General features: G+C 43.8%; 1 protein-coding gene across 2 annotated transcripts; it reads left to right on the top strand.

Moving 5' to 3' along the window:
* The first annotated feature begins 206 nt into the window (after positions 1-206).
* On the top strand, positions 207-10,176 carry LOC136111385 (uncharacterized). 2 transcript variants are annotated; one of them, XM_071798803.1, is made up of 12 exons: positions 207-658; positions 2,976-3,097; positions 3,396-3,444; positions 3,701-3,744; positions 3,884-4,542; positions 5,103-5,208; positions 6,232-6,378; positions 6,587-6,647; positions 6,874-7,040; positions 7,123-7,239; positions 7,806-7,917; positions 8,225-10,176. In XM_071798803.1, the coding sequence occupies exons 1-12, from the start codon at positions 418-420 to the stop codon at positions 8,233-8,235; spliced, it is 1,836 nt and encodes a 611-aa protein (XP_071654904.1). In that variant the 5' UTR covers positions 207-417; the 3' UTR covers positions 8,236-10,176. The 2 variants fall into 2 exon arrangements, with proteins under 2 accessions (XP_071654904.1, XP_071654903.1); XM_071798802.1 differs by lacking the exon at positions 8,225-10,176 and having other exon boundaries at positions 7,806-8,207.
* Positions 10,177-12,120: the final 1,944 nt, after the last annotated feature.

Genomic DNA, 12,120 nt, shown 5'->3' with positions numbered 1-12,120 from the left:
TACAGTGAATTAGCTTTCAGACTAAGGAAAAGCATTTTTCAGCTTGTACTCAATCTCTTCTCAGGAAAAGTCATTTCTTCATCGGCCGCTGTGGATTGTGAGGAAGGAGGGTGGGGCGTCCCAGGCTCCCATCCCTCCAGCCATACCCGAGTATAAAAACCGGGTGAGAATCGCAGCCAAGAAACTCCCCAAAGCTGCTTCAGTGATCCCAGACTGCTGGCTTCATTCTGCAACACCTCGCTGCGGAACGGAGGAGGGAACCTGGACCCGACTCACCGTGGCTCATCGCGCTGGAGAACGAAACGCAATCACCACGTTCTCAATGTGAACCTGGATTGATTTGTCCTTAAACACGACTGGATAAGCTTTTTTTGCTCTGCTTTTATTTTCCACTCTTTTTCTGCACCCGCAGTGGTAATGTTGCAAACAGTCTGCACAAGTCCTGAGCTACTGGTCAGCCAAAACGTCAGCGAAAATGAGATTTGCGGCTACAGTCCAGCCCAGGGATCCCCACTGCCTGGAGAAACCGCCAGCCCCAAAAGCTATTGCCAACAGAGCCCAGCATTGCCAGACTCTGGATTAACTGAACTTAATGTTGCAAGTCCCAAGATTCACCCTTCTCCTTCACATAAACCTCAAGAGATGTCTACTCCCACTGGTAAGATCAAACCTTTATTCACATTTTCTGTTTTATGTAACACTATTGTGCTTCTTTTACAAAGCACACCGACTTGCAACTCCTTTTGTGCTAAGCAGAGCTGAACTAACAGTGGCACATACTGAGCTTCTGTGGCAATAACACTGAAGATTTACGGCACGCTCTCCTACTCGCATCTTGTTTTCATTTTGTTGTGGACTGCTGCCGGAGTCAGAAATTACTCTGTTTGTAAAGGATGCTCAGTATTCCATTAGTTCTGTCTATCATTTTGCTGCTCATTTACATTCTGAATTGCAAGTTTTGTTCTGGATCCAACAGTAAGTTAATAGATGTGACCTGACTTATTAGCATTACAATGTTATGTGAAAGTGTGTTTGATGAATCACTGCTTTTGCTGACTTCTTCAATTTCGAGGATACATCTGGGCATGCAATCTGATCTGTCATATAGCGTTTTTACTCTAAAATAGCTTGAAAGATAATAATATATTAGCAATTTTGTTTGGTTTTTAATAAAGCTTTTGAGAGGCCTTTCAAATACTCTACAAAGACTAAGTAATTCATTGCCAAAACAAAGGTCTAAAAAGGAATTATGGCCATTTCTAGAGCAGTTCGAGCAATAAAGTATGTGTTTTGAAGTCTCAATGTTTTAACTATTCGGCAATAGATTAAGCATTCAGAAAGGCTGGAAATATTAGCACGAAAGGACAATTCAAGATATATTCAGAATGCACCGTTTGCTCCTTGGGATTCAACACCCTTCTGCCAAAGGGGCCTGAGTCTCATTGCCTGGAGCAGGGAAGAGAAACGCTATCACGCAGCTGGAAACCGCGCCTTGTGTGCCTGGTTCCTGTGCCAGTATTGCCGACTCTGAGACACCCCAAATTTGGGGCGGTGCGCTGTTCCCATCTGTTGAGCTCCTGCTTAAGCAGGGCTTAGCCAGCCAGGCTCCAGCAGCTGCCACAGGGCACACGAGCAGGTTTCAGTTGGGTAGGAATATTGGTACAAGCAGCCCATGTTTTACTTAGTGCTGGCTGCTCCTGTGGCAGCACCTGCTTGCCCAAGCTGCATACGTCTTAACTTTAGGTTGCTGTTTTGTTTAATCACAAGTGTGTTTTAATCACAAGTGCTGTTCTCTTTCCACGTGTCATGAGATTAAGACCTTAATTAAGGCGATAAAGTTACCATTTTATAATGACAACAGCTGTTGCTGAATGCATTCTGTATGAAGATGATCACTCCCAAGCGGGGGATGACACAGTGTTTTGAAAAAGGTATTGCAAAAGCTCCTAATCTGGGCAAGTCTCTCGAATTCAGGGATTTGAGTACAAGATGCAAGAAGATCTAATGCAAACAGTTACAGAACAGCTTGTTTTGACAAAGACAAGCTTGTTTGGACAGCTAGAGATATTCTCAAATAACTCTCATTTCACTACAGAAAATCATTGCTTCCCTTTGAATCCCATCACGTTGACTTCCAAACACTGCAAGAACCATTGGAGAAAGACGGACATAGCATCACTATCTCATTTCTGAAACAATTCTGGTCCTTATTCTTCCACTGATACCAATACAATAAACCACAGCACAGGAAGCTGCAAAGACAGATTTACTGCACCAGATGAAAACACGAACATGACTAAGAGGGGCAGTAATTTAACCAGTGTTGACATACTCCCCCAAAGCAACCATGCTCTAAGCCAGTATGGCACTCCTGAGCTGAAGGGCACCAAGAAAAGCTGCCCAAGCCCAAGTCTCAAGACAGTGTGTTTATTTCTGCACTGCTGGAAGCTTTAAACCAGAAACATCTGAATAATTTTCCTTCTTTTTCCCAATCATCTATCTGAATTTCCCTCTGCATTGTTACCCTGCCCCTGTTGTCCTCTTTCCAGCCTCACTGGGACATTTACGCCTGGGATAGTCTCTCCCATGTCTTGGCTCAAAACCCAAAGTGCTCCATCACACTCGAGCTTAACAGAGCCTTCACGTGATAATTCGCAGTTTAACTCTGCTTATGCTTTCAGACTGAAGATCCCACAGCCAGCTCTGGGGAATGGTTTGGTTTTGTTTCTTAATAAAATAATTCCCTTTGTGAGCCCCCACAGTCTGTTGTAGCCCAAAAAGCAATGCATTCAAGTAATTGTTAAGTACCATGCAGGCCAGAACTAAGGAACGTGTAGGGGGATGTGAAAATTCCCCACAATTCAGGATGAATATCAGCATCATAGGCCTTCTCTCCGGGTGACCACATCCTCCCACTATTCTGTAATAGCTCAGAGAATTACGTTACATTAAGCACCATGTTATGACTTTTCCAGACTCTGGACTCAGCTCTGGTCCCCCTCAGAAGTGCTACATGGGAGTGAGAGTAAAGATGCCAGTACGAGAATTACTGAGGAAAATCCGGCTTTCCAAAGGTCTGGACCCAGCTCACAGCAAGGTGAGGACTCTCAGGTTCAGAAAGGTTGCTCCCAAAGTGCAGCATCCTGGTGCTTGCCCATCACACTCCCACTCTGCTGGTGTTCTGGAGAGGTTACACCTACAGCTGCTGCTGCTTCCATGCACCAAGAAAATATTTTTGATGAAGGCAGAGAATATACCAAATTTTAACAGGCTGAGGACCTGGAAAAGGGCATTGCACTGAACACAATTTACTTTGCTCATGTTAAAATATTTGCCACTGTTTCGTCTTCTCTTATGTGCAAAGCATCTCCAATCGGGTGGTTTTGTCTCCCCAGGAAGCCTCATTAATGAAGATGGAAACCAAAGGATCCTCACGAAAAACAGGTTAGGAAACCCCTCTCTTGGCGACAGAGCCTCCTTTTGTAGTAGGTTGATCACTGTTAGGTACCCAAAGAGCTGGACCACTTCTCTCCCGTGGTCAGTCACCTATACTGGTTTCTAGTTCCCCTTAAATTACAGGAGTAGATTGTGTTGTCTGTTATCTAGGACACAATTTCTGATGAGAATATCTTCTGTATGTGTCTCCCTCCCACCCATCCTCCAATTCAAAATAGCTTATTTCTTCCTTTCTTTCCAACAGCAAAGAGAAGAGTTCACCCTTATACAGAGAAACAGCTTAGACAGGTATGCATAACACCTTCGACTCTGTGCTGCCAGCCTCCCCAGGCATATTTCATGTTATATCACTGAGTGAGAACAGGACAATTCATGTCTGATTTCCTTCCCCCGTCTTCCACCCTCCCCAATTTTGTTGCTCTTCCAGAGCAAGCAGAGTGTTGGGCAAACACTTAAAGGCTTAGAGGACCTTGATATCCTGGTGGAGGTACTGCAGGAAGATCTGAACAAAAGCCAGCTGAAGAAGGAGGCTCTGCATTCTGTCCCGGGTGGCTTTTGCCAGGGCTTCTCTGCAGATCTGCAAGCGTCTTGGTGGGAAAGTGGAGGAAGCAAGCAGGCAGCTGGTGGCCCACAGGACAGACGTCACACCTTAACTAAGTTGCATTCGTACTGCTGTCTTAGAGATTCCAACTCAGTATTGCAGGGAGAAGCAGAGACTTCTTTTCACAACTCTCAGAAAAATATGCAAGAGTCCAACTCACCAGGAATATGCTCAAGGACAAGTGAGAAAGAGGGTGCCTGGTGGGTACAGAATGCATGCACGAGTACCCAGGGAGACTTCCCAAGGCATTCTGCACAGGACACATCTCCACACATTAACCCATCGGGAGGCTGTTCAGAGCTGCTTCTGGAAGCTCACACAAGCTCTCCACACTTGGAGGGGTATTTGAAGTCGACCCAACTTTCTCTCACGCAACAGGATCTTTCTGCCGTCTCTTTCTTCCAGTTCCAGCTACACAGGGAAGAAAGTTTACTGAGAAATATCCCAGCGGACAAACTGCTTGCACCTGATGAAAATGGCAACAGGTCTCCAATTTTCCTATTGAAATATATTGATTTCTATTTCCTGGGACATCACTTGTCCCAAGGCTTTGCTCTAACTCAACTGCTAGTTTTGGTCATTTCTGTAGCAAAGGCTTCCACGCTTAATGAGAATCTCAAACTTGTCTCAATACTTCAGCAAATAGTAAGAAGAGATTCTGTATTTGCAGTATTGCCAAACTACAGGTGACATCAGGACGAATTCAGAGCGTTAACAATATTGAAGACTGTAGATAATTGTATTATTAGTTGATAATAAAAATGGGTGGGAAGATTACACCAGAACATGCATACGTTGCTAGTCTAGAGCATAAACTTCCTAAGAACTGGGAGTGGCTGATAGAAAGTAGGGAGAACCAAGAAATCCTGGCAGACAAAATCACCGACTCCATTATTAATATCTCACCTATATAAATAAATATCCCAAGACTTTGCCATTCATGAACCTGAACATTTCATGTTGTAAAATACATTCTCACTGATACTTTGGAGTATTTTAGCCACTACTTTATCTTTTAATTGTTTAAAACTATGTTCTGTTCCAGGCTGCTGCACAAGGCTGTTGCACAAGGAAGAAGAGCTCTAACTTACGCTCTTGCACAGAGATTCGCATCCTTAAATAAGATCGATGAGAAGGATGCAGAGAAACGGGTATGGTGCTAACTTCCCAAGAAGAGGTTTATTTTCTGTCACACACAAATACCTTTTAAACCTCAGTCAAGCACTGGGTATCCTTTTGGAACAAGGGGTGGCTACTGTCCTTGCAAAGAGGGGAAAACAGGAGCAGGGAGGAAGCGATCTGCACAGAGCGAGTATCGGCACAACTGGGAACAGAACCCGGAGTCCCAACTCTGCACTTCATTCCCTAACAAGCGTTGTTCTTCTAAAACTATTTTTATGGGAAAAAATTTAATGAAATATAGCAAGGGCAAGTGCAGAGTCTTGAATCTGGGCAGCAACAAACCCAGGTTCCAGTATAAGTTGGGGAATGACCTATTAGAGAGCAGTGTAGGGGAAATGGAGCTGGGGGTCCTGGGGACAGCAGGGTGACCATGAGCCAGCACTGGGCCCTTGTGGCCAGGAAGCCAATGGTACCTGGGGTGGGTTAGAAGGGGGTGGTCAGTAGGTCAGAGAGGTTCTCCTGCCCCTCTGCTCTGCCCTGGGGAGACCACCCCTGGAATATTGTGTCCAGTTGTGGCCCCTCAGCTCCAGAAGGACAGGGAACTGCTGGAGAGAGTCCAGCGCAGCCACCAAGATGCTGAAGGGAGTGGAGCATCTCCCGTGTGAGGAAAGGCTGAGGGAGCTGGGGCTCTGGAGCTGGAGGAGACTGAGGGGTGACCTCATTAATGTTTACAGATATATCATGGGTGAGTGTCAGGAGGATGGAGCCAGGCTCTTCTGAGTGACAACCAGTGACAGGACAAGGGGCAATGGGTGCAAACTGGAACACAAGAGGTTCCACTTAAATTTGAGAAGAAACTTCTTCATGGTGAGGGTGGCAGAGCCTGGCCCAGGCTGCCCAGGGAGGTTGTGGAGTCTCCTTCTCTGCAGACATTCAAACCCACCTGGACCCCTTCCTGCATAACCTCAGCTGGGTGTTCCTGCTCCATGGGGGGATTGCACTGGATGAGCTTTCCAGTGATTCACAAACAGTTCCTCCAATTTTTCTCTTAGACTGCATTACATCTTGCTGCAGAAAAGAACCAACACCTGATGGTGAGTGACCTGATATCCCTAGGCGCTAGTGTCAATGAACAGGACAGCTTGGGGAAAACTCCACTCCACCTGTGTGCAGAGAACGGATATTTGAAAGTTTTAGAGGTAAGTTGGTCATTTACGTTGTACAAAGAGGTGTGCAGAGACAGACCAAACACAACAAACGCACGTTCTTTGGTTTAAAATATGCAAGGGTTTTCGGTACCTGAAAATTACCTTTGGTCTGATGTCGTTAAAGTGAGATGGAGCTGGGGAAAGGGGGTAGTTTTACACTGCCAAAAATCAGGACTAAACTCAATCTTCTTCATTTCAGGTTTTCAAGAACTGCAAAACCAACGGCATTTGTGTAGAAGTGAATCTGACTGACCACTATGGTGAGAGGAAAAGCTTAACCGTATAAACGCTTGGTGTTGACTCAAGTTTCAGAATACATATCTTATCTAGGCCAAAGAATGTTCAATTTCACGTTTAAAAATACAAGGTCTAGGAGGAGAGCCGGTCTTAAGAGTGCACCCCTTGCAATTAGCCGAGTATGAGCCTGTTGACTCCAGCGAGGCGTTCGAGCGCTGGGTTTGATGTTTCCGTGGTCTGTGTGTCCAGGTTTAACACCGCTGCACTGTGCCGCTCTCGCCCACACCGCCTTAGCTATGGAATCCCAAAAAGCCGACATCGATACCGACATGGGAAGGTTTCTCAGATTACGCAAAGATCAAATTCTTGAGGGAATTAACTGCCTATTACAAATGGGAGGAAAACCCGAGCTGCAGGTGAGGACCAGTAACAGGCTGTTTACCCCAGCCTTAGATTGTCGTCTTCTTTTGCAATCACAGGTTTCACTGTCATTCGCAGGTCCTAAATTCCCATCAAATTAATACTACGTGTTTAAAAATTGAGGAGAACAGAGAACTCATGTGTTTGCTTCAGACTCATAAACCTAAGACTCACAAGCAGAACGTTCTTCAAGAGGTAACTATCTATAGCTACTTTTACACAGGCTCTAGCACTAATACCCAAGAAACAAAACCCCAATACCAAAAACCCAGAACCTTGAGTGCTGAACAGAAGACCGAGTTTCTAGGGTGCGATTCTGCTCTATTGAAATAATGTCATATCTGCCACAGATCCCAGGATCCTTGTCCAAGATTAAGCAAATATTCATTCTTTTATAGTTACAGCCCTTTTACCTTTTCTGTGGTCTTTTTGTCAAGTAAGAGTTCTCACCGGCGTACATGTACAGAAACCAATAACGTGATAAGATTTCAATTAGAATTGCAGACTTAAAGACTCATTTGAAGCCATTTAGGAACAATTTCTTCACGGTTATGCTCTATAGGAGAGATAAAACACAGTAGAAGGAATAATTTCAATCCAGCTCTTTACTGACTGGACTGTTAAACACGCCACCCTCTCCAGTCTGATGGTAAGGGGATGTTTCTATGCTTTGCATATCAAAACCAATACAACCTCTCGACACAAAGCCTGGGTCACTGTTAATGCTGGAGATTTACTTTTCCCTTTCTTCCTCTGTGTAGAGTTATGGTTGGCTGGATGTTCCAAGAAAAATGCCCAGTCCGTCATCATCACATAACTTCTCTGAACCCTTTTCCATGTCATCTTCAGAGCACTTTGACATCACTCCTAAAGGTATTTCATGGTGGGAAATGGATTTTGCCTAGCCAGGGTCCTTAACTCAACAGCTGTAATGTAGCAGCAGGCTCCAGTGCCTTCCCTGCGTTGCTATATAACATGTGGAACTGATGGAAACAAAAACGCCCAGTGATTAATAACAGACTTTGGGTTAACTCCAGAGTTCTGCACAGAATCTCTTTTGCTGGTAAAACTCCTTACTCATCCAAAACCAAGTGGAAAATAGGGCAATAAAGAAGTGGCATTAGAAGGAACACTCAGCATGTAGATTGAGCTGAATATTTGTTGGTTTATTCCCTTCCAGGGAAACGCTGATAAGGCTCCTTATCTGCATCTTATGGTCCGTGTGCTGCAGCTGTTGCTGAAGAAGAGAGAGAACAGAGAGCAAAAGTCTTCAAATGTATTATAGCTTGAACCAACTGTTGAAAATATCTCCTCAGTGCCCAGAATTAGAGAGTAAACCCACAAATGGGGAAAACTCCCGAGCCACGTTTCAGCAGTGTTAAGCATTCAGTGTTAGATGCTCCAGTAAATGAATAGATCTTAATTTTCTCACAAAGCTGAGCACATGTACTTCTCTTCTAAAGCCTGTTTAAGCCGTACATGTTCTAGTTCTACATTCTAAAGCTTTGACAATTTTTAATGCAGGTGCCAAGCTTAGGAGAAAACCTTTGATTTTAGCCATTGATAGTCTTGAGTGCAGCAGTGTGAGATTCGTCTCTACGGTCTGAACTTCACACATGCTGAAATCTCAGACAATGTGTAGTTTTAAACACGGGCTATGGGAACCCAGAAACTGATGAGCTATATTTAATATTTCCTTCAGTCCTGCCCTTTATGCAATCAGAATTTGCCACCAATAATAGATTGTAGGTGAAGTCGGGGTCAGAAAGTGTTTTGAATCAGTTCCTTTCACTCCGAGCGATCTAGCAGAGTAATATACCTTTGTAAAATGCAAGTATATAACAAAACTTTACAAAAAGCCCTTTTTATACTCAGCAATTTTGCAAGTTAGAAAGACTACAAGGAGCTTAAACTATTCTGTGCTGCCCCATATCCAAGTATTCAGCAGAATTCCTAGAAACTAAACAATTACTGTGTCCCCCGATCTTCCCAAACTTAGTGTCTTTTTATTTTAACTTCTGATTGTGAATTAGCTGGTTTCTATGAAACTTCCCTGTTTGCTACATATGGAGCAATCTACATCTACGCAACCTACACCATGACTGATCCAGCAATCAACTCGCGTACGTACCTCCTGTTGAACTAAATGGGAGATTTTTCACGTGGAACCGTTGCGGGATCTGGTATTGAGTACTCAGAATGTTTGGGGAATATTTTTTAAATGAATCCTTTGCATTTTCTTCTTGTAAAAAAGGTTACTTTCCTCTTACTGGATATCCTTAAGTGTTAAGCTCCAAGAGCTATGTTGCACAACGTGAACTACGCTTTACTGAAAAGTGACAGTGTTTAAGTTGATTCCACTGGGATTTGGGTCATATCCTATGTTTCTTATGCCCTGAACAGCTAAATAGTGTTCTGTATTCTCTCTAGTCTGAATGAGACATGATACTTTAATACTTTTAAATATTTTATTAAAAACAAATGGTTATTCACTTGCTGATTTGTATAACACTATGAAACATTCATCCACCTCCTTCCATAGACAACCATTGTTTTAATTATGTGAAATCTTTTAGTTTTCCTTTTCCTTTTCCATCCCAGGTTTTACTTGGCAATACAAAACTTCCCTCTCTGACTTTCCTCTGTCTCTCCCGTCACTTCTCATTCATCCTTCACGTTTACATTTTAACTCACATTTGTGCTCACAGAACTTGTTGTTCATTTGAAGAGAATTAATGAGGATCTTCTGGGTTACTCAGCTTCCATTTGTGTGATTTAAGGATCAGATCCAACACACATTGGAGTTCAAGACTCCTCACTTGCAGTGAAAACTGACCGAGAAATTCTGCATCACATACAGAACGAAGGAGGAAGCAGGATGGAGAACAAATAGACAAGTGCATCAATAAGCATCCTCAGTGAAGAAAAAGCAGTGTAGAATACTATAAGAATATAATACTAATCAAGTTATTTTAGTCACATGGAAACCATTCGGACGAAAGGACAGGAATCTTAAGCTATTAATATGTATCATTTAGTCAATATACTCAAAGCTGAACTAGCTTGTAAAGTATATTCTACAAGAGTTATGTATTAATTGCATTGACATTAGTAGGTACGCTTTACATTGTTCTGTTGCTCCTTCTTGTCAATAAATATATTACTTTGTGCAGTATGTAACATTCATTTCTATGTACTGGTATAGCCATAGGATGTTCACAACAGAAGTGACTCTCATGAAAAGAGACAATTAAGCAGACGAGTATGTAAGAGGTTTTTGTTGTTGCTTAAGAGTACACCAGTGCCCATCAGAAGCACCAGCATCACCACAAAACATTGGGGGTGACAGTCATTTGTTCTTCTTTCCTGGGCATATTCATTAACCCGCTGCCTCTAATGAGGAGCTACACAACTATTCTTTCAATGAACTAGAAAACTAACTCTAAACATTCTTTCAGCACTAAAAGTTTTGTCTACAGCTAACTAATCTCAAACCAGAATAAATAATCCATGGAGCTAAGGAGATTAAGTCACATAAGACTTTGCTGAAAGAGCTGTAGGTTTTCAGCCATTCACTATAGTTAACTGCAACAAACTGTTCTATCCCAACAGAGAGCAAAGAGATACCTAAAACTGAAAGAGTAGAAACAACACAAGAATGAGAGCAGAGAGATCCTGGCCCAGATTTTCAGCAAAATAAAATTCTCCGGGCAGCAAAAGAGCTGGTTCAAGACCACTAACTCTGGATGGAGTCTTAAACAGCTCCTTTGGGAGCTGCTTTCAGTAGCTACTGATGGCAGAAATGCTTCCGCGTTCTCCTTTCGCACTCGTTACGCCAAATGCAACAGCAGGACCCAAATTCCTTTTGGCAGAAGGGTATCTAAGGGTATTTTGGCAGAAGGGTATTCAGGGCAACGAAGATGCTGAAGGAAGTGGAGCATCTCCTGTGTGAGGAAAGGCTGAGGGAGCTGGGGCTCTGGAGCTGGAGAAGAGGAGACTGAGGGGGGACTCATTCCTGGGGATCAATATGGAAAGGGTGAGTGCCAGGAGGATGGAGCCAGGCTCTTCTGGGTGACAACCAGTGACAGGACAAGGGGTAATGGGTACAAACTGGGACACAAGAGGTTCCACTTAAATTTGAGAAGAAACTTCTTTCTTCTCAGTGAGGGTGTCAGAGCCTGGCCCAGGCTGCCCAGGGAGGTTGTGGAGTCTCCTTCTCTGCAGACATTCAAACCCGCCTGGACCCCTTCCTGTGGAACCTCAGCTGGGTGTTCCTGCTCCATGGGGGATTGCACTGGATGAGCTTTCCAGGGCCCTTCAACCCCTGACATTCTGGGATTCTGTGATCCCAATCTGGAGAGATCCGACTGATTTCCAACCCCATTGCCCCGCTCTGGTGTCACACCAAGACTGACCTCAGCACAAAATCCACCTTCTGCTTTGTTTGCATCCTCCAAAACGTGTCCTTGAAATGATTATTTACTGCATATGCGCAGTTATTGCACCAAGCACTCCCTAAGGCTGCCGCGTTTTGCTTAAAGCAGCCATCACCTCCTAGATTCCAAAATCTTCACTGAGAAGCACATGAACTCTTGCCCGCTAAAACAGATGTTAAACAGAGAACAATGCCATGATTCTAAGTCAAACACAAGAAAACCAATTCCATTTTAAAAAATCCTTCTAAAACACAAACAGCAATAATTCAATCTTCTATGAGGAACCAAAAAAAACACCCGGAGGGAGGCTTCACCCTGAAGAAAACCCTCCAGCGCCCTTTTGCGAATATGGAGCAACGTCTGCCATTCAAAAAGAAACACTGACATTTCCTCTACACCGCTCTGCATCCCATTTCCCCGTAACTCCACACCTCCCTCCATACAACGACAACCGGGCTGAACTGCAAGCAGGGCTGGAAGAGCCAAGTTTGCGAGCCAAGCGGGAGGGAGAGGCTGCGCTGCTGGCTGATGATAGAACAGTCTCGCCCATCAAGTTTTCTTTTTCCTGCTTTCTTTGTGGCTGGAGAAACTTGGAAAGCAAACCATTCAATTTAAAACATGTTTCTGCAGCTGTGCTGAG

Source organism: Patagioenas fasciata, chromosome 24 (assembly GCF_037038585.1).
Source record: "Patagioenas fasciata isolate bPatFas1 chromosome 24, bPatFas1.hap1, whole genome shotgun sequence".
NCBI lineage: Eukaryota > Metazoa > Chordata > Aves > Columbiformes > Columbidae > Patagioenas > Patagioenas fasciata.
Note: the sequence above shows the minus strand (reverse complement) of the source record. Positions and strands in the feature narration are given on the sequence as shown.

Coding starts and splice junctions, on each gene's coding strand:
- LOC136111385 (XM_071798802.1), top strand. CDS start 418: ATGTTGCAAACAGTCTGCACAAGTCCTGAGCTACTGGTCAGCCAAAAC. Junction 6,648..6,873: donor GAATCTGACTGACCACTATG/GTGAGAGGAAAA, acceptor CTGTGTGTCCAG/GTTTAACACCGCTGCACTGT. Junction 7,041..7,122: donor GAGGAAAACCCGAGCTGCAG/GTGAGGACCAGT, acceptor TGTCATTCGCAG/GTCCTAAATTCCCATCAAAT.